Source organism: Arachis stenosperma, chromosome 8 (genome assembly GCF_014773155.1).
Source record: "Arachis stenosperma cultivar V10309 chromosome 8, arast.V10309.gnm1.PFL2, whole genome shotgun sequence".
In the NCBI taxonomy this organism is placed as follows: domain Eukaryota; kingdom Viridiplantae; phylum Streptophyta; class Magnoliopsida; order Fabales; family Fabaceae; genus Arachis; species Arachis stenosperma.
The window spans coordinates 43652472-43676189 of record NC_080384.1 but is presented as its reverse complement, the minus strand read 5'-3'; the positions used below and the strand labels follow the sequence as shown (position 1 = coordinate 43676189).

The window sequence follows — 23718 nt, the reverse complement described above, 5'->3', positions numbered from 1 at the left end:
TGATGATTCGGACGAGGAGCCAGTCGACATTATTGGGGACAATGATGACGATACTCCGAGCAAACCACCTATACCCCATAGGCCATCGAGTTCTGGCACACAGCAACATCCTCCACATTTGTCAACCTTGAACTTAGAAGCCATAGGCTGACAGCTAGATGTCGATGCAACCTTGAACTTAGGGCAGAATTCTACTAGCCAACAATGAAACAAGATTGCATCAACAAAGTCAAAAGATGTGATAGCTGCCAAAAATATTCCTCAACAATACACAACCCAGTTAAGTTGTTACACAACTCAGAGGTAAGTTGGCCTTTCTACAAATGGGGGCTAGATATACTCGGACCATTCCCAAAAGTCCCCGTCCAGAAAAAATTTTTGTTAGTAGCAATTGATTACTTTTTCAAATGGATAGAGGCAATACCATTAGCCAAAATAGGAGCAGACAAAATTAAGTCATTTATCTGGAAGAATATTATTTGTCGTTTCAGTTTACCACATGCTATTATTACTGATAATGGTCGGCAATTCACCGACCAAAGCTTGGCAACATTTTTACAGGGGTTCAAGGTTAAACACCATTTCTCCTCGGTGGAACATCCCCAAACAAATGGACTTGCCGAGGCCGCAAATAAGGTCATTCTCAATGCCCTACGAAGAAAGCTCGGCGATGCCAAAGGAGAATGGACCGACCTCATTCCTGAAGTCCTATGGAGTTACAATACTACAAAACAACCTACTACACAGGAAACAGCTTTCCGATTGGTCTTTGGATCGGACGCAATGATTCCAGTAAAAATCGCCATGGCTTCCAGACGAGCCGAACATACAACAACAGACGAGAGTGACAAAACATGACAAACAAAGTTGGACACAGTAGAAGAAGATAGAGACAAAGCAGAAACGAGACACAGAGCAATACAGGCCATAATCAAAAGAAAGTACAACAAGAAAGTGAAACCAAGAGCGTTCGCCGAGGAAGACCTTGTCCTCCGGCGAACAGAAGAGGCAAAAAAACCACCAACCCATGGAAAGCTCGCTGCAACATGGGAAGGACCATACCGAGTATCACGAGTACTCGGAAAGGGAGCATATGCACTTCAAACATTACATGGAGTTGATATCCCTGGTAACTGGAATGTTTTTTTATTAAAAAGTTATTTTGTTTAAAATGATATAGGCAAGGGGAGGCACTCTTTTTCCTACTCACAAGGTTCTTTCCATCATGAATTTTTCTTAGAGATGTTTTAATAAAGTCCCCCACCCCATATCATTTGCATGTACAATTTCCATCTATCAATAATATAAACAGAAATTCACTACCTTATTTCTACAAATCAAATTGCCAGACAGAGCAAATCAAACAAAAGTCGTTATACGTGCCAAACTATAAATAACAATACAAGTCATTCAAATAGTTTTGCGAAATGAGTCAACTACAATAAGCAATACTATTCAGTTACAAACCAAAAGCAAAAAGCCAAATGATAGAAAAACTAATCTCCTTTCTCAACTGAAACACTCTCATCCTGCTTCTTGGCCAAACTATCATCATCAACCAGTTCACCATTATTTACAATTTTTGTTACATCCAACCTACTAACATCGGCATCAGGAGCAACAACACATATCTGAGCAACAACTCCATCAAAACCAAGCGTAAACGCAGCTAACACTTCCTCCTCCAACTCTGGGATCCTTGCCTTCATTTTTTCATTCTCAGTAACACTAGCTTCCAAATCATCTCTTACCTTCTTTGATTCAGCTTCTGAATTCTTTAACTTCTCTTTCAAATTCCTCACCTCGGCCTTAAGCTTCTCCATTTTTGTGTCTTTCTCCTACGAAGACTCTTTTACCTTCTTAATTGCAGCAGCATTATCCCCCTCCAAAATGGCGTCAAGTTCAGACGTGCAACCAATAGACAATAAACGAGTCCCAATAACCTAACCAACAACATGACAATCAGAAATTGCAGAAAATAAAAACCCATAAACAAACAACCAGCACAAGACATGCAAATTAACCTGCAGGTAGCGAGCCACACCTATCTTACCAGCCTAGTGAATAGTCTTAACATCTGCATCAACCTGCGTGACCTCATCAGCAACAGCCATGAATGGAAAACCAGCTGACCATATAGAGTTTCTCGGACCTTCCTTATAACCATACAGAACAATTTGGCTCTAGTATGCTGCATCGATCTCTTCGGCAATAAAAACATCAACATTTTCCTTCGGATCGGTCAAGTTAACAACCCTAGATGAAGCCTCACCTCTTTTCCTTTTCAAAGGAACCTCCTGGTTAGCAACAGAATGAGCACTAACAATCTCACTCTCCTTCACTACATTAGTAGACGACCCTTCCCTTTCCTTTCTATTGGCTTTAGATACAAAAGCCTTTAAATTACCCGTCGTTAAGGTCGGAACTTTCTCACCTGAAAAAAGACATCATAAGAAAAACTATATCAGACAAAAGAATGCAGATCTTTCGAACTCAAACACGCAATATACAAACCTATATTACCTAAATACTCCTCTATCGCCTCCATATCTCCTTCAAGCTTCAACAAACTAGATATTGACAACAACTCTGACGAAGCCATCACCGACACTAGAAAATCTAAAATGTAATCTTCACTCTTTACCCTATTCACACAGTCCAATATTTGCTTCGGCTCAGAGCACCAGAAAATAGGGAACCTCTCATTCATCAACGAGTCCAAGAAAAATGGATAAAATTCCTCATCATACTTTCACAAATATTTCCTTAAAGTCCTTAAATGAGGACTTATACAAACTAAAGTTACTCTGACCCAGGTAGCTACTGAAATTCACCCAACCTTCCTTCCATACACCTTTTGTCTGGAACAAAGAAAAAAACAACACTAACAATGGATAACACTCTAGGTATTCCATCAGACACTCGAAAGCTCGGACAAAAGCCCACGAGTTAGGATGTAACTATGTTGGCACACATTTTAGTTGAGCCAAAATCCCACATTCCAAGTTAGAGAAGGGGAGCCTCATCCCCAGTTCTGTCAACATGCAAGTATAAAGATAAAAATAAGCCTAGTTAGATTGCCGTTCAAACACCCCGTCACCTTCTCCACAAGGCAAAAATTTCACTTCCAAACTCTCTCCACTTCTTATCCACCTAGCTTCATTTAACTGAGAAACAACCTCGACAGTACTAAAAATAGACACACGGCTTTTCACGTCACTGTCAACCCAACCATAAGGATCTCCCTCATCTATTACAGCCATCGCTTTCTTGCCCATTATCCGACAGAAAAAACAAGATGCAAGTACAAACAAAAAGCAAACTACTAACCTTTCTTACTCATGATTCTCCTTTCAGTAAACGGTACAACTTTAAGTAAGACAAACAATTTTTAGAAAGCAATGGAAGTTACTAAGACACTAACACTTTCACCTTCCACTACCCGAGTGTTTCTCCGTCCCAAACAACAAACAAAATCAATTCTTTTTATACTTTCTTATTTTCTCCTCTCAAAAGCGTGGTTTATGGTTCCTATTGGCACACTTTCAAAGCGTAGCCAAAACCAATTCAATTGGCATGTTTCTTAAAGCATGGTTGTATCTCTACTTTTTGGCACGCTTTAAAAGCATAGCGAAAGCAAGTTTTTCTTATAGTGCGAAATATTTATCAATTTGTTACTAGTTTAAAAGAAATTTGTATGACAGTTGCGATAGTATTGCAACTAATTAAATATATATTATTTTCTAGCAAATTAGTGACTACTTTGTAACTTTGGTTTCTCATTTAGACTAGTTTTGGTTTAGCGACAAAATTCCTACAAATTTAATTAAGAATTTTCAAAGATTAGCTATAGATTTGCTATAAATTGTGATAGATTTGCGATCATATTAGCGAACAACTTGCGACGAGTTAGATTCGGAAAAATTCCTCACCAATTAGCGTCAACTAAGCATTCTATTTTCTCTACGAAGTTAGCTTGGATTTAGCGATGAGTTTACTGCAGTAGTGTTTGATGCTAATTAGCGACTACCTATTAGTCTATTTCTTTTACGGAATTAGCTTTTAATTTAGTGATAGATTTGTGATTATCTATTCAGTCGCTAAAAAACTTTTTCGATGAATTAGCGACTATTTTATTTGCCTCACTGATCTGCGACTTGTAATTAGCGAGAAAAATATTGGTTGTTAGGCGGTAGCTAATCCATCACAAATTATATTTTGCGTCAGATTAGCGATGATTTTCTGACTGTTTTTGTGGTAGCTAATCGGCCTTATTCTTGTAGTGATCTCTTTCTCGTTCACCTCAATATCACAAATATTATAAAATGAATTGAAAAGAAATGAAAAGAGATTTAGGAACTTTCCTTTTATTTAATGTTTCCTTTGATTTTCAACTCCCCATTTCCTTTAATCACTAGACTTTTCCTGAATATTTGCATTTTCTCAACCTGTTATCAACAAACTTTACATAGAAATAATGCCAAATATTTAAGAATTATTCAAATAGTTTTCATAAGTTCATACACATAACATCTATAATTTTATATTAATAACATCTATAATTTTATGCTCACAACATTTATAATTTCATATATATGATATTTATAATTAATATTATCAAATTTTAAACTATATGTCTTATGATATTTTTTAAATTATTATCTTATATGTACATTAATGAATCATAATTAGTTATTTTAATATTTTTTATTTAATATTCATATGTATACTTATTTATTGATTTTAATATAATGAGTTAATAATTATTTTTATAAATTTATTTTTTAATTTTTATTTATATTTTATTTTTTATTTTTTATTTTTTAATAGTCTATATATAAAATATGAGCTGTATAGTAAAAATTGTTAAATTTTTTTAATTTAATATCTATAATTAATAAATTGGTGTTAATTTATTATTTATTATTTTATTTTGTAGATTAAAAACTAATAATTTTAGACGTTTTTAATAAATAGAGACTAATATTATTACTATTTATTATTTTATTTTGTAGGTTAAAAACTAAAAGTAACCATATTCTTGGTAACTGCTTAAATTTTAAATCAATACTTATTATTTATATACACAATTAATTCAAAAGAAATTTATTATTTGACTAAATAATTATTATTGAATTTAATGTTTATTTTTTGTTTACTTATTTAATCACCAATCGACTAAAAAAAAGTTGGCATTTAATCAATTGATAAAAAATATATACAATAATAATAAGTGTAATTCTTAATTTTTAATTTAAATAATAAGTCAATCCAAGAATAAATTTATTAATTATCTAACAGCAGGATTTATGGATAATATTTAGTAAATCGCATTGAGTCAATTCTCGCATAAGTACGTAGTTCATTGTTTAGAATTCAAACTATGAATTCTTGCACTACAATTTAAAAAATATGATCGACGAATCATTTATATATCTATTTTTTTAAATGGTACAATACAAATGTTCAAATAAAGAACAAAGATTAAATTTTGCTAGAAAACAGAAAATAATAAGAAAGAAAATTCAACATCCCCATGGACAAAATAGAGTTTCTTGTAAGACAAGTGTTGGTGACTGAAAAAAAAAAGAAGAAAAATTTATTGTCGAAGACTACTAAATTTGGAAAAGAGAAAAAAAATTATATTAGTCATTAATATTAAATAAATATGAGAAATCAAAACATGCATTAAAAATAAATTAAATAATAATATATATTTATATACAAATATAAAATAATTTATTTTAGTGTATAGTTAATATTTAAAAATAATTTTATTAGATGAACAATAAAAGATACGAACAGCATAAACAACAGGTAACATTTTAGATTCACTAATAAAAATTATATCTAATTAATTCAAAATTTGATTTTCAAGATTAAAATTAACTTTTCTATTTTAACCTATTCGTTTACATTGTTAAAAAAACGTGGTTCTTTATATTTTCTCTTTAAAAAAGTCAAAAACATACTAGTATAGCTGCTTGCTATAGTCGTCGTTGAGTTAGTACTAGCATAAACTATATACGCCGTTGGAAGAAAGAAAACTTTTAGAAATAAAAGATAATATCCGGTGGATAGCAACTTGTTAGAAAATTACTTATTACTTAAATGATTTGATGCTCTAATTGGCAATTGCAACTTCAATTTCAAATAACACTAATTAGCTGATTTCATTTCTAATGGCTTTCGGGCATTTGGTGTCAATTCCCAGATCAACTTCTTCCATCGCCACTGTTGGTACACATCTTCTTCTTCTCTTTTCAATTAATTATGATAATAATGCTATTATTATTTTCCAATTTCCTTCGTTTATAACAATAATGATTGAATTGTCTTCTTTTGTACACAAGAATGGTCACAAAGCAATATAATACATCATGCATCGAAGAATGTTTGGGAGATGATAATAATTACCTTAGTCCGTAACCAATCATTTTAGGTTTTGGATTTTGATTATGAAAAACAAAAATTGTTAAAAGGCTTCTACCAATTTAATGAGATTTCAAGTTTTCAACTAAGTTTCACGTAGAGCAACACTTGTATATGACGCGACCAATGATGGACCTTTTTTTTATATAAAATAAAGTTATATGACTAATAAAATTTATTATCTTTTATCGATATTTGACTAATGATAAATATTAAAGATTTAATTCTAAGCTATAAATTTTAAATTTTAATAGTATAAAATTAAGGTATTGATTCAAAGTGTTAGGTAATATTAATAAAAAATATTTATTGCCCTCTTAATATTTTTTTTTTTATTTACATAACCCATTAGATCTGGATTTTAATTTCATAAATATTCAGGAATTTACTAATGATGAAAATAAAAAAATAACATTGGAGCCATGAAAAGTTGAAAACTTAGTTTTAACATTTATATTTTGAAAGAATATATAGTCCTCAGCAAAATTCATAAACATATTTTGACGTTTGTTATTATACTTTTCACACAATTCTGAACATAAAAAACTTAACAAAAAATTAATCAATTATATCTCAAATGACATAATCTTCTTATATTTACTTAGAGACTGCGAGTTTGAGTCTCCCTATCTTTGGTTAAAAAAAAATTAACCAAAAAAAAAATAGATTTATTTTTATTAACATATTATGATCAGTGATTGATTTTGAGTTCTTTAACAGAGAAAGTGAAAATTATTACATGTAAGATACATCATCATACATCATCAGTTTTCTTTTATGTGTTAAATATATTTGGAGGAGCCAATGAATTATAATTTAAATGGCATACTCTTTTTATCTTCACCCAAAAAATTTAAGTTCAAGTCTTAATCTTAATTTTAGAAAAAAATATATTTTGAGAATATATAAATAATTAAGAGTTTAAATTATTTTCTTAATTTTGTCATGAAAGTTATAGTAAATGTTATTATAGGTTGATGTATTTTAACAATAATCAAACAGAGTGTTCTTTTCTTCAACCAAAATATATATTGATCTATTTATAATGTATTAACAACATCGGTTTGATTTAGAAATGAACGAATTTTGTTCTTGTTCTCACTTTGTTTCTGTTAGTGTTATATTATTTGTGCACCTCTTCTTGTTGTGTTTTAAAAGAAGTGAAATATAAATATTTCTATAACTAAAATATCTAAAATTAATCCTTATTAATCCCTATAAAATCAAAATATATTTGTTAGGTAGCGAATATAATATAAACATATAAATATTTATATTTAGTTAGTTAATCATATAATAAATTCTAAGTTCTAAATCCTTACGTAACTAAAACATTTGGTTTTTTAGTCAACCATATAAATATAAACATCAACTTTTAGATAGTTAAAACAATATTAATCATGATATGTAATTGTTAGATAGCAAATTATTATCATATGTGAAATTAAATTGAAAATATTTTAGTGTAAAAAATAATCATAATTTATCTTTTTTGTTTGTATTTATTAATTATTATAAATACATAATATTAGATATAATAAATATATAACTCTAAATATTACATATATTCAATTATAAATAGTAAATTAAATATAATATTTTAGATTATTATTTTCTCAGTATTACTCAATAAAATATAGAGTGATAATTGAAAACAGACAAAATAAAACTACAAATTAAAGTTGTCTCAAATTAGAAATGAAGGAAAGAAAGAGTTTCTGATAAATATTAACAAATCATGGCTGTGGAATTTTTGTTATTGATGCAATCTTGAAATTATAACTTTTAGTAAATCTCTCTCTCTCTCTCTCTCTCTCCATATTCTGTGTATTACTGATCTGATACTAGTTAATATAATATGGGTAAAATATATTTTTTGTCTTTAAAGTTTGATAAAAGTTTTAAAAATATCCCGAAATTTTATTTTGTTTCAATTTTGTCCCAAAAGTTTTCGATTTGTATCAAATATACCCCTGACGGCTAATTTTTCAAAAAATTTAAGATCGATTCAACAACAATTTCATAAGAACAACCCCTCAACACAAGCAAATCAAGCATAATTTTCATGCATTATTATTATATTGGTCTTAAATTTTTTGAAAAATTAGCCTCCAAGAATATATTTGATGCAAATCGAAAACTTTTGAGACAAAATTAAAACAAAATAAAACTTAGGAGTATTTTTAAAACTTTTTACCAAACTTCGGGGACAAAAATATACTTTACCCATATAATATTTATAAGCTTTTAATATATATAAACCTAACATTAAATATTTTAATAAAATAAAAATTAGACTCTAAAAAGATCATCGAAACATACATGCGTATCTATTCATATATTAATTAACCCTTGTTTTTATTCAACATATATCATAATAATAATGAATGTAAAATTAGTCAAATTAGTATGAATTTTGATTTTTCAACTTATAGTCTTGCGTAACTGTTCAAATATCAGATATGCATCTTTAAATAATTAATGGAATTTTTTAAATAAATAAATTAAATCTTATATTTATATTGATATATATTTTAAAAATTAGAATAAAATTTACTTTTTATTTTTAATATTTTAAAAAATATATTTAATTAATTTTAATTCTATCTCTATTCTTAATTTTTTGTTTGATTAACTGGTTTTTCCAATTTTACCCTTACCATATATACATATCATTATCATTAATTCATGAGTATAGTATCATTTTTGTCCCCAACATTTAGGGTAAGTCTTATTTGTGTTCCTAACGTTTAAATCGCCCTATTTGTATCCCTAACGTTTATAAAAGTGATTCAATGTTATCCTACTATCAATTATACTAACAAATCAGATTATACTTTTCAATTATTCTAATTTAGATGTATTCATTCTCAATTAGATCTCGTTTGTATGTGTTCGATTTTAATATTATACCCACTATTTGTGTTTAGATTCAATTATGTCCCTAGAAAAATGAATTATGTAAATGTTGTAGGAATTAGTTTCAACTTTTGATGTGCTATTTTTAGGAGTGGATCATCGATTCTATCCCAGACATTTGTATTCTAACTTCAAGAAGAGATTTTTAAAACTCAAAGTAAAGTGTTCATGATGTGTAATTGATGGCAGGATAACATTGAATCACTTTTACAAACGTTAGGAATACAAATAGGACGATTTAAACGTTAGGGACACAAATAGAATTTATCCCAAACGTTGGGGACAAAAACGATACTTTACTCTTAATTCATTATCATGTTAGTCATCATTCTCACTATGTATGTGTCTCCTTCATGAGTGTCATTTCGTTGCATCATGCACCCTCAGCACTGCTACCCAACTGCACCACCAACACCCCCACCTCTTATCCAAACCTAAGTGTAAACATGGAATTTTATTTTTTATTAAAACAAAATCCGGCTATTAATGTAAGTAGGTCACTGCTTGCAATATGATGTGGAATAAAATATGCTTACAATTTTAACCTTTTAACAATTGTTTTGTCATAGAAAGTTAAAATGATAATATCATTATTACAATGGACATTGATATACACAAGATGTCATATATATATGTGACTAGTGCACTACAGTTAAAACAACTATCTATTATTAATTGTCTCAGTAGATATATAGTTAATTAGCGTCTCAATTCTTAAGGTCAGTGTTAATACGAAAATTAATTTGACTTTTCAGGTTCTTATGGAACAAGAGCTTTATGGCAGAGTAACAGGAATGTCACAAAAGAGCAGAGTATCAAGACATGTTTGCAGCACAATATTTCAAAGCTCCATTATAAAGGCATTGAAGGAGGATCTACAACTCATCATAAAATTCACAAAACATCGTTAATAAATGCAAGATCTTCTGCACAATCACATGAATCTGAACCACAAGCTCATGAAAAATCACAAAACGACCCTCTAGAGTCTATTAAAAGGGCACTGCTTATTTTTCTCAAGTTTAGTAGACTTTATGTATTTTTTGGCATGATGGTTAGTCTCATTCTTAATTCATATGGTTTTAGTTTTAAATATTTGATTTAAATTTTAATTTCATTTCTAATATTTGAAACGTTTTATTTTATTTTAAATATTTTATTTCGTTATATTTTAGTCATTTGATTAAAATTTAAGTTTTTTTCTTTCAAAAATTTCTTTTTTCTTTGTTGTTATCTTCTTTTTCTTTTTTATTATTCTGTCATTTTTGTTCTTAAATTATTACAACACTTACTATGATCACTACAATTATATTTTTATCACTATTTAAAAGAAAATTATAATAAAAAAATAATATTTTTAATAAAAAAAATTATTTTTAATCAAAGGATTAAAATAAAAAAAATAAAATATTTAAATATAAAAATAAAACATTTCAAATATTAGGATAAAATTAAGACTTGACTTAAAATCTTAAGAACTAAATCATTATTTTACTCTTTTCTGTATTATTAATATTTAGTGGTGTGTCTGGTTGAGATAGTATTGTGTAACATTTATATAAATTGATTTTACTTTTACCTTTCAATCAAACATACCCTAAATAAAAATTTGCCATCATTATCAATTGTCGATTTTATTTGTTTTGAACAGATACCAGCAGGACTTTCTTCGTCATTTCTTGCTGTGGATAATTTTTCAGAAATATCTCCAATATTACTTGTTAAAGGAATCTTACAGGTGGGCTCTAATTAACAACTTAGATAATTTATTTAATACGAATTTTATAATCATATAATTGTATTTTAACTAATTTCCTAATAGACATTATTCAATCAGTAGAGAAAGAACAAAAGAAATAAAATTAATAGTGCATTACATGCATCTTTTTATTATAGAAAAGTGCTGATTTTCGGTTATTAATATAAAAAATTAAAAATAATAGATTTATAAATATTTCAACGTATTTAAAGTTAAGAGAGATGAATATTCTGCCCAATAAATAACATAAATTTGAATTTATATGGTAGTAACAAATTTCAAGTATGTTTGTATTTCTTGATTTTAGGATTATTAGAAACTTCAAATTAATTATTTTTAAAATTAATTTATTTCTTAGTCTTGTATAAATTGATTTATTTCAAATTACTTACCCTGTGTATAATTTAAAAATCACAATAATTTCTAGACATTATGTATCTATTTCTCCGTGGTAAAAAATGTATTATTATGTGTTAAACTTTGAGATAACGTTTGGTCTTATTCCAAGTGTTTATCATTATTTTTTATTTTGTTCCTAATATTTTATTTTTATTCTTAATGTTTAAAGAGATTTTATTTGCATCATATCCTTCTATCAACATCTGTAAAAACATTTGATCTTGTATGATATTTTGTTTAAAGTAATTCCTAATCCCTATTTGTTTTTCATATCCTGCCTAAAAATTGTTTTTTTTCTATTTTATAATGTGTAGTTTTACTTTTTTTAAAAAGTCAAATTTTTTCAGTAAATATCAATCAATTTTTTAAAAATATATTTTTTATTCTAAATAATATATTTTAATTTTAAATCCTTAACTTTTATTTTTAAATTTTAAATTTTATTCTCAAATTTTAAACCTTTTTAAAAATAAAACAAAAATAATAATTTTTGTTAACTAATATTAATTAACCAAAAAGTGGTTTCTGTATTTATTTTTTAACATAGTTTAATAATCTCAAATTTTCTCTCATGTTTCAGTATATGGTGCCTTTCTTCTTCACGTTTCAATTTATTGTGGGAGTGAATCAAGTATGTGACATTGAAATAGACATGGTATGTACTTATTACTAAAAGTCAACTATAAGTTAAATTTTCATTGCTTGAATAGACGAGGTGAATACAAGTATATATATTTTGGGAGTCACTATAAAAACGTTTAAAACGTTTTTTTTAAATAATTTTTAATAATTAAAATTTAATATACATAATTGATTAAATTATATTATTTTTATCAAAATTAGATCAAACTAATTAATTTAATTAAAAAATAATGAATTAAATCTTAAACTAATTTAAATTAATATTATTTTTCATAAAAAATAATTACAATAGTCTTATTATCTTTTTTTCTGTCGTCTGTTAGAATTTAGAATTTTTAAAATTAATATATATATATATATAATAAAAATATTTTAATTATTTTTTATAATAAAAATATTATAGTTATTTTTTATTAAAAAAATATTAATTTAGATCGGTTCAAAATTTAATTTATTAATTTTTCGATTAAACTTATTTATCCAATCTAATTTTAATAAAAATAACACAATTTAATCGGTTATATGTGCTAAATTTTAATTGTTAAAAAATATCTTAAAAAAAAGACATTTTTAACATCTTTATCTAAATGATCTTTATTATTTTTACATACATATTTTGAGCTAATTAATTGTGTTTTTTTTTTATCTCTAATAAGCATTTCTTCAAACTATTTTAAGTGATCTAGAAATTATATTAAATTACATTTTCACATATAATAGTAAATTGATTTTAAATCCGTTTATAGTATATATAGTGCACTAATTCACAATAATTTATATAAATAAAATCAATTTTAAATTTAAAAACCGTTTTAAAGTGATTTATATAAAAATAGCTTTCAACACATAAAAATTAGTTTTAGTCGGTTTATATATATATATATATATATATATATATAATTGTTTTAACTCATTGGTGAAACAATCAGCGTAAATTGTTTAATAGTCTTGGTTGGTTTGATTGTTAGGCCAAAATCGATTCAAACAATTGAATCGACTGACATGATTGGTATGATTAGACTGTGGAACTGGTAGCCCAATGTTTTAAAAGAAGAAGACACTATTTTGTAAAACCAGTTTTATTTTATTTGAAACCAAAATCAAATCACAACACTGGTTTTTATAATTTTGTTTATAAGAAAAAGCGTGGTTTCAATTCAGTTTTTTACTTTTAAAAACCTATTTCTTTAAAATGGCTTGGTTCCGTTTTAGTTCACTTAGTTAAACTCACTATTTTTTAGTACCCCGAACGTATAGTCATAAATAAAGTAATATTTTAAGAGTAAACACTTAATTTGATCTTTGTCTATTTTTATCAAGACCAAAGTGATTTTTGTCTAAAAAAAATGACATTTCGATTTTCAACTTTTTTATTTTGGGATAATACAATTTTTTTGTTAAAAAATCTGTTAAATAATAACAAAATATTAATTTTGTGGGAGGTTTTATTTGTATTTTATGAGAATTTTAAACTTCCACAAAATTCTTTTCAACAATATAACCAATTACAACCACTATTACTGCCTTCTTCATCCTCATTATTATTATCACTCATACCTTTATTATTTTATTACTTTATCATCATTATTATCTCTTCTACCATCATCATCATTAATATCAATATTATCAATATTAAAGTTCTCATTTTTCATTTTTTATTCGATGTTATTTTTTTCCTTTAAAATATATTTGTACTACAATTACTTTTTTCCGGCATCATTTTCATCAATATTTTAACCTTATTGCTTGTCGCGTTGCATATTTTGTTTTCTTATTATTTATTTTTACCTTTGTTATAAATTTTTTGTAGATTAATAAACCAGATCTTCCTTTGGCAACTGGAGAATATTCCTTCACATTTGGAGTTATACTTGTGGCATCATTCCTACTTACGGTATCTTATGGATCATCACTTTCAACAACTTATTATTATTTCTCATAAATCATATATATATTCGTTGTTAGTACATTAAAAAATGATTCAAAGATTGAATAAAATAATCTTTCAAAAAGATATTATTACGGAGAGAAGGCTTATTCTTTATGCTTTTGTGCAGAGTCTTGGACTTGCATGGATGGTAGGATCAAAGCCATTAATTTGGAGTATTATTGTTGCTGCAGGCCTAATGGCTGTATATTCAATTAATGTGAGTTTCTTTAAAAAGTTTTTAAAAAAATTGTTTTTAAATTTTATGTTCTGCTTATAAATATAAGTAACGGATTAAGGAGTAAGGACTATGAATCCCAAGTATTTAATATATACTACTTATACATATGATAATAAGACATATGTCTTTATAGTTATTTAGTTAACTACTTATTAAAGTTAGAATTTTCTTTTAAGAGTTTGTGTGGGTTCAAATCTCATTTCCAACAATTTTTAAATCATATAATTTTACATCTTTTTTATCTTTTCTTAGTTTTTGCATTATTTTTAAAAATTTAAAAAATCAATCTTTAAAATACTTGTGGTCCCAATTTATTAATATAAATTCTTTTTAAAATAATATTGAGATAGATATTCTTTAATTTAATGAATTTAATTAATAAATATTATGCTTATAAAGATTTCTAAGGAATTTATAAATTGAATTTTTATTATATTTATTGAATAATTTTTTTTAACCAAATTACTTTGATGCCCTCTATAAACCCTTGAAAATATGCTTTTCCACTATGTTATTGATCTCCTTTCTTGTTTTAGTCAAAGTTGTATCCAACCCATAATTGAGAAACAATGTTAATTTTTTTTTGGAAGCATGTTAGAGAATATTAAAATATTTGTCTATTAATTAAATTAATATTGATTGATATTTTTTAATAATAAAATATTAAGTATTTATTATTTAATTATTTCTATAAATAAGTAATACCTTAATTTACATAAAAAAAACTACCACGTAACACAAATAACATTTTAATATCTAATTTATTCTTAAGTTATTATGATGAATTCTACTAGAGTCAATGGCAAATTTCTTTCATATGATATTATAATATATTTTTTATCATAATTTTATGTATTTTTTTTTCTAAAAAGAATCTTATATATGTATTTATGTATTTTATATCTATATTTTTCAGTTGCCTTTATTAAGATGGAAGAGATCTGCAATTCTCTCACTACTATCTAATGCAATGTCTATGATGGCATCATTTCATATAGGACCTTTTCTGCACATGAAGGTATTCTCTTATAAACTATAATTTTTAGAGAGTAAATTTTGATTCAATTTTTTTTAAATATTATTAAACAGATGAGATTTTTCATCTAAATTTGTGATTTTACTGTAAACTAATTTTTTTTCAATTTTTCTCAATGACTAAAAGTTTTTAAAATAATGAAAAAATTTAGAGATACTTTGATTTTTTATATGGACATTAAATAATTATTTAAATATTTTTATAAAATTCAAATCAAACATGCGTAAATAATTTGTTAAATATAAAAGTTATTTGAAATTTATAAAAAAATATGATATTTTTATCATATTTTAAAATTATTTAAGATATTATTTATTATTTATATTTTCGAAGTTATTTTTGTTAATAATATGAATTTTCAAGTATCATTTGATAGTTTTACCCATAACGCAACTTGGGTTTGATAGTAATATGATAATATCTATCTATTATTTATTTCGTATTACATGATATTAACTATACAATTAAAATATATCACCTAATACTCTTTAATATAATTGAGAGAGAGATTGCCTCAATGGTACTGCTACAATACCAGAAGATGATGCCTGTGGTATTTTGGAGGATTTTTTTTTTTCTTTTTTGTGGTCATAGGAGGACTGTTCTTACTTCTTAGACCTTTACGTATTTTTGTTTGGGCCTTAAACTTCATCCTCAAATCCAGGTAAAATGAAATAACAGAAAAAAGAAAAAGGGTTTTTTGGACATTAAAAATGGAGGTTCCACGATCACTATAATAAAAAAAGTTCCTATTTTTGTTTTTTGGTTTCCAAAAAAGAAGTTCCTATTTACTTACGGTGACAGTTAATCTTTAATCTGTTGGGTTGAAGAATGCCGTAAAAAAAAAAAAATTTCTATCTATGAAATATAAACAAAATAAATTTGGATGTGTTTACAAATACTTTAATAAATTCTTGACTAAAAAAAAATACTTTAATAAATTAGTTCAATTTTAATACAATAATATAAAAAAGTATACAATTATGAAGTTGGGTTAATGTGTTTAATTAAATATTTAAGCAATAGGTTTAAACCGTAAGTATTTTTATAATTATATTAAGTGTATATTAAAATTAACTACTAAAATTATTTATTAATGTAAAATACATATTAAAAATTACTTAAATTACATATGTATGTATAGGTGACTGATTTGGTAACTAATATTTAGTATACAAGTAGTATTTTTATTATTTTTATTAATGTGATAACATTATTCGATATTTTGTGTAATTATACTAATAATACATAAAAATAAAATCTTTAATACATTATTCAATTGCTTCTTTAAATATGAATTCATACTTCGAAGTTGCTATCACATATTAAATATTGGAACACATAATTATTAAATAGATAACGTCTTTAACCAAAATTGTAGGTTGTCTTAATAGTTCATCATAACATAAACTTTAGTTGCTTTTAATATGGGTTCTAAAGACTATTCATTTAGTTTTGATTAATGCAATTTTCATGAAGTCTAATGCAATTTTTTTTTTCAAATACATGCGATGCTCAGACCTTTGTGTTCAAAAAGGCAGCAACATTTCCAAGATCTATGCTTCTTAGTTGTTTCGTCGTAGGTTGTCTCTACACAGTAATATCAATATCAAAGGTAAAATTTCCTACAACAGAAATACTAGTATTTTTAATAATATAAAATTACTTTTAATAGGATGAAATTATTTATTTTTTTATTTACTGATTAAGTGTTAGCAAAATTTTAATAAAAATATTACTTCTAGACTTTTTCTTTTTATAATTAAATCCAACAAAATCAGATTATACGTACGTCTATATATATATTCACCTTTGTTCTTCAATTTCTTTTTCCTTTTCGTACACACTTTTTGTCTACATTTCTTTTTTCTTTTTTTTTTTGCCTACATTTTCTTCTTCTCCCTTCTCCTTGTTTTTGTTGTGCATCTTTTTTCTGTTCTTCCCTTCCCCTCTTCTTTTTTTTTCCGTTATGTTTTTCTTTTTTTTTCTTTCTCCAAAAAGTACAAGAATAATAAGATGAGAAATAAAAAAATGTGAACAAAAAAAAAGCAAGAACAAAAAAGAAAAAAACTGTAACAGTAGAAGAAAAGTTTTTGTATTTTTGTAGAAAAATTTATCTCGCAATTAAAACTTTTTGCGTTTTTTCTTTAAATTTTTTTTTATAAAAGTTTACAACTTTTGTTTCAATATTTTTTGTTTCTCCTCCATAACAATAAATACAAAATTTTTGAAGAAAAATATATATAATTTTATAAATAAACTAACACATCAATTCTGTATTTTTTTTTCCTTACCGCTCCTTTTTCCTCCTCTTTTTCTGTATGTTTTTTTTTAGTCCATGTAATTATTTTGTTTGATATTTTTGTTTCTCCTCTTATATTTTGTCTATGTAGCTATTTTATATTCAACTTCACAAATTTTTGTGTATAGCTTTATATATTTTTTTTATTTCTTTTATAAAATTTTTCTACTTTTTTATTTTTTATTTCTCATATTTGAAAATGAAAAAAAGTACATAACTTTATAAATAATAATACGATTTTTTTCTTTTTTCTGAGCTTCTTTTGTATCTTGAAGAAGTAAAAAAAAATAAATAAATGCAACAGCAATGAGAAAAGTGTGTAATTTATATGTATGTATTTTGTGTGGATTATTTTTGTTTAGTCAGTCAACAACTAAGTTAACTTGGATGGAGACATGGACAAAAACATTATATTTAGAGATACTGAATTAATGTATTTTTTGTTCATCTTGATAGGAAGACACATAGATGCTAAGAGGTGACACAACTTATTTTTTATTTTTTTTCATTATTTTTGTTAATTTGTTATAATTATATTTTTTATTATTATATATTTTTTTATTTTTTGAATGAAAAAAATGAGAATAAATTAGATTTTTATAATTTATTTTAATTTATCATCAAATAAAATACAAAAATACTAATTTTTATATTTTTATCCTTTGTGTTTTATTTTCAATGTCTTATCTTATCTTATTCTTAAAATCAAATACAGTCTAAGTTAACTTGGCTATTATAAAAAAATATTTGTGTATGTAACAATAATCTTAAAAAAACATTAACTTTAATACTTTTTTATTGGAAGTGTTAGTTTATACACAAGATTTAACACTTTGGTGAGAAACAGGATTTAGCGGATGTTGAAGGAGACAAGGCAGCAGGCTTGAAAACTTTGGCAATACTCTTGGGTGTTAAGAAGGTAATTATTTTTCTTACCTTTTATTTTCTAAATATGAGGTTTTGGTATATTATATATCCAGATTTATTCATTATTTATCTTTTTCTAGGTATTCTGGTTATGTATATCACTTATTCAAATGGCTTATGGAATTGCTATTACAATGGGAGCATTATCTCCTGTTTTATGGAGCAAAATTGTTACGGTAATGTGATATTTGCATATATATTATAATTAATTATTGGTGTGTAGTAATAAAAAATGTGCCTCAAAAGTTTATAGTTTGCTTCTCTCTTCACAAATTTTTACATAGAAAAACTAATGAAAATTCACAATGTATGTTAATCTATTCCAAAAGTTTCAATAATACATTCAGTATAGTCTTTTGTTATGATAATCTTAGAAAAGTTCATATAATGATATCAATTCGAATAACTATTTTGGGGTACGGTTTAGACTATTTCTATAGAAAATAAGGCATTTTACTCTAATTCTTTTATTCAATTTATCAATATTTTAAATTTGTGGTAATTTTTAACTTATTAGGTTCTGACACATGTCATCATGGTTTTATACGTTTGGAATCACGCTGTTAATTCAGTAGATTTATCAAGCAAAGATTCGTTACAATCCTTTCATATGTTTATGTTTAAGGTAAGCAATAATTTACTTAGAGCATGTTTTGAATGTTAGCTAGGAATTAGAATTCATTCAAATATTAACTTTTTTTTTCATTTTGGAATAAAAATAAATTATTTAAATTTTTTTGAGAAGTTTAATTCTCTTTTTTTTTTTTTGTAAATTAGACCAAAAGGTTTGATTTTTAACTTCATTCACACACTCTATAAATTTGAATTTTATTCTATTAATGTATTAAATTCATTCTAATCATGGAATTGAATTTTAAATAAAAATAAATTCTTTTTTTTTTAAGAAATAAAATTTTTTTCTTATGTTAAATAATTTTTAAACAAATTCTTAGTAAAACAATACGAAGTATTATTTTCTGGACAAATGCACTTTACTTGTTATTGAATTTTGTACGATAAGTTAATTATGTAAATGGAGTAGCTCCATTTTTTCCCATGTTAAAAAATTAAAAATTGTTTGTGTTTAATCTAATAAAACCAAAAGCTAGTTTTAAAATTAACTTAAAATATATATTTTATACAAATATACATATATATTATTTTATTATTTCAATTCAACTACTCTAGCTGAATTTCGGTTAAATTTCTAAATTTTTTAACTTTTATACTGATCTGATTTTCGGAACTTTGGATATTTGTTCCTTGACTTAATTATTTCAATTATTTCTTAATTAAGCGATGCTGTATGGATAAAACTATTATGCTTTATGAGATTTATCGTTTTCATATTTTTTTGTTGCAGCTTGTAACTGTGGAATGTGTCCTTGTACTATTTGTTCGTTGAAGAAGTAGTGAGATTGTGGATTTAATAAATGGTGCAGCATTTTCCATACGTTTCAACTAGATGAATCTTCGTGCAAGTTTATTATATATATTTGTTAAAGTAAATTACTGTTTTGAGTGTTTCCGTGGTTGCTCTTACCGGCAGAAATAAAAATGTATTGGTATAATAAATATATGACTTAATGAGAAACTGACATGTGAATTATATAATTTAGGGTAAGCTACTCAAATAAAATGATTACAAATTTATATTATCATATTACAACTTTTTCAAATTCGATCAAGACATAATTGTAACTTTTTACATATCTATATATACTGCTATTGATACCAGTGGTTTTAAAGTCAACGTAAATTGTTATTGATAATTAAAGTTTACGTTTAAAATAGTGCAGGCAGAAACCACTATAAGCAGCAGCAGTTTTTAATGGATTGTGATAATGCATAAATTGTTATAGGCAGTAACAGTTTATGTGAGGTTTATGTATATGTGAGGTGTTTATATATACTCTTTCAAGGCAATGAGGTAGTAGTAGAGTGTCATTTTTCACAAATGGATGGTGAGAAAAGGTTCCTATCTCTAGTACATTGTTCTGGGATAATTCAAAAAAACAAAAGGCACGACGTTAAATTTATAGATAGAGAACCGCTGAGTATTTTTATCCGATCATCGAATATATTGGCCGATACGAAAAGCAGCATATTACAGAAGCTGGAGGTGTGTGGGACAAAGTGGATAAAAAAGTTGTTCTACAAGATTCCTATTGCTGTTGTGTCAACCGGTGTGAAGTATGAAACATTTGTGATAGGCTCCGATGAAGATATGCAGGTCTTGTTTCCCTGTAGGTGAAGTTTTTTCGAAGTTAAAATACACGAGTTGTTTGCGAAGTTGGAAGATGGCGTCGGCAGCTTTTGGGCATCAGCGCCGAATCCTCAGTCGACGGCGATGGAGGTGCCTCAACGTCGATGCTTGTAGTTGCACCTGCTTGTATTTTGGTTGATCCTCCATGTGTTGCAGTTGGTATTGCCAGTTCACCTCCGCGTGTTCCTAATTTTGCATTTGAGTCTCGACCGGATCGAGTTGAAAATGCGATGCGAGATGATGATTCGGACAAAGAGCCAGTCGACATTATTGGGGACAATGATGACGATACTCCGAGCAAACCACCTATACCCCATAGGCCGTCGAGTTCCGGCACACAACAACATCCTCCACATTTGTCAACCTTGAACTTAGAAGTCATAGGCTGACAGCTAGATGTCGATGCAACCTTGAACTTAGGGCAGAATTCTACTGGCCAACAATGAAACAAGATTGCATCAACAAAGTCAAAAGATGTGATAGCTGCCAAAAATATTCCTCAACAATACACAACCCAATTAAGTTGTTACACAACTCGGAGGTAAGTTGGCCTTTCTACAAATGGGGGCTAGATATACTCGGACCATTCCCAAAAGTTCCCGTCCAGGAAAAATTTTTGCTAGTAGCAATTGATTACTTTTCAAAATGGATAGAGGCAATACCATTAGCCAAAATAGGAGCAGACAAAATTAAGTCATTTATCTGGAAGAATATTATTTGTCGTTTCAGTTTACCACATGCTATTATTACTGATAATAGTCGGCAGTTCACCGACCAAAGCTTGGCAACATTTTTACAGGGGTTCAAGGTTAAACACCATTTCTCCTCGGTGGAACATCCCCAAACGAATGGACTTGCCGATGCCGCAAATAAGGTCATTCTCAATGCCCTACGAAGAAAGCTCGGCAATGCCAAAGGAAATTGGGCCGACCTCACTCCTGAAGTCATATGGAGTTACAATACTACAAAATAACCTACTACACAGGAAACACCTTTCCGATTGGTCTTTGGGTCGGACGCAATGATTCCAGTAGAAATCGCCATGGCTTCCAGACGAGTCGAACATACAACAGATGAGAATGACAAAACATGGCAAACAAAATTGGACACAGTAGAAGAAGATAGAGACTAAGCAGAAACGAGACACAGAACAATGCAGGCCATAATCAAAAGAAAGTACAACAAGAAAGTGAAACCAAGAGCGTTCGCCGAGGAAGACCTTGTCCTCCGGCGTACAGAAGAGGCCAAAAAACCACCAACCCATGGAAAGCTCGCTGCAACATGGGAAGGACCATACTGAGTATCACGAGTACTCGGAAAGGGAGCATGTGCACTTCAAACATTACAAGGAGTTGATATCCCTGGTAGCTGGAATGTTTTTTTATTAAAAAGTTATTTTGTTTAAAATGATATAGGCAAGGGGAGGCACTCTTTTTCCTACTCACAAGGTTCTTTCCATCATGTGTTTTTCTTGGAGAGGTTTTAATAAGATCTCCCACCCCATATCATTTGCATGTACAATTTCCATCTATCAATAATATAAACAGAAATTCACTACCTTATTTCTACAAATCAAATTGCCAGACAGAGCAAATCAAACAAAAGCCATTATACGTGCCAAACTATAAATAACAATACAAGTTGTTGAGTTAAGAAATTAACTAAATTAATTAATGATGACAAACATTATTTTTGAGCAAAATAAATAATTAGTGTTGATTAATTATATCTACTTATTAACTAATTGTTTATTGTTGCAGGCCAAATGTTAATAGCCCAAATGGAATAAAAGGCATTCAGCAAAGAATATTGGGCTGAAAGCAAAATAAAGAGCCCAAGCAAAAGCAAAGGAAGAAACCAAAGAAATCAAATCGGGCCATGCATACTAATAACCGATCCAAGTCCGAACTGGTTTCAGAATTGAAATTCCCTCTCTCTTGCTTAACTAAAAGCAACGTTCTTCTTCCTTCAAATCAAGTCACATCAAGATTTCAGAAAAAGCAAGAAAGAGAAAGAGAAGAAAAGCTTCTTCCATAAGCCATTAACCAAAGAAGCAAGAGAGAGAGAGTTGAAGCTTGTAACACAGAAGCTAAATCGAGCTTAAGAAAGGTAAACCATATCATCTTGCATGCATCAGATATTCATCCTTTCTTCCTACTCTCTGCTCTATCCGAAAATGGCTTTGAAGGGAAAGTTGTTCTCTGCCCTATTCTGCTGTGTATCTACGGTCTTAATCAAAACTTGGGGACCAAGTTGGGATTCAAGGGTTCAGATTTGGTTGACCATTGGAAAACAAGTTCGGTTACTTCTTCATGGCTTTCGGTCAAGTTGGAAAAGTCAGAAGCAAAGTTTCCATTGTGAGGATTAATGGGAAAAAGTGAGACAGTGGGTTGGTGAAGCTCAAGGCTCAAGAAGTTGACCTAGGAAGAGCAACCAAGCAACATGCAAGGAGATAAAAGAAGACTTGCTGCTCATTCAGAAACCAAGGAGAGAAAACCAGTGAACCTGAGGTGTTTGTTCTGAGAGAGCACTTTGAAGAAGTTCAACTAACTGGACAGTGTAACCTAATCAAAGGTGCATTCCGCCAGTATGAAGAACTGAATCAGAGGCTTGCTAATTTGGTTTTTCGCATAGCACAGAGGCTGTTGATGAAGTCAATCTCCTTCATGTTTTTCTGATTGTAATGTACTTTTCTAAGCTTATCTTTTTGTAATTTCTTGAGAGAAAAGGCATTGTGAGAAAGCTTGAGAAAAAGCCATGAGTGGAAAAAGGCTGAGAGAAACACTTGAGAGAAAAGCCTAGAGTTATTTTCAGATTTCTTTAGGTTGGTCAAGTGTCTTGTATCTTATTCCTGTTTGGTATCCCTTT

At 27.7% G+C, this 23718-nt stretch overlaps 1 protein-coding gene across 1 annotated transcript; it reads left to right on the top strand.

The window, feature by feature from the left end:
• The first annotated feature begins 6100 nt into the window (after positions 1–6100).
• On the top strand, positions 6101–20460 carry LOC130944832 (naringenin 8-dimethylallyltransferase 2, chloroplastic-like). Its single transcript, XM_057873383.1, has 12 exons — positions 6101–6240; positions 10107–10405; positions 11003–11089; positions 12090–12164; positions 13962–14045; positions 14209–14298; positions 15236–15337; positions 16875–16970; positions 18505–18576; positions 18665–18760; positions 19102–19209; positions 19948–20460. The coding sequence occupies exons 1-12, from the start codon at positions 6183–6185 to the stop codon at positions 19987–19989; spliced, it is 1209 nt and encodes a 402-aa protein (XP_057729366.1). The 5' UTR covers positions 6101–6182; the 3' UTR covers positions 19990–20460.
• The last annotated feature ends 3258 nt before the right edge of the window (positions 20461–23718 follow it).

Excerpts from the sequence above, each read along its gene's own strand:
- LOC130944832 (XM_057873383.1), top strand. The coding sequence starts at position 6,183 with ATGGCTTTCGGGCATTTGGTGTCAATTCCCAGATCAACTTCTTCCATC. Across the intron at positions 6,241-10,106 it reads TTCTTCCATCGCCACTGTTG|GTTCTTATGGAACAAGAGCT; the intron begins GTACACATCTTC and ends TTGACTTTTCAG. Across the intron at positions 11,090-12,089 it reads TTGTTAAAGGAATCTTACAG|TATATGGTGCCTTTCTTCTT; the intron begins GTGGGCTCTAAT and ends CTCATGTTTCAG.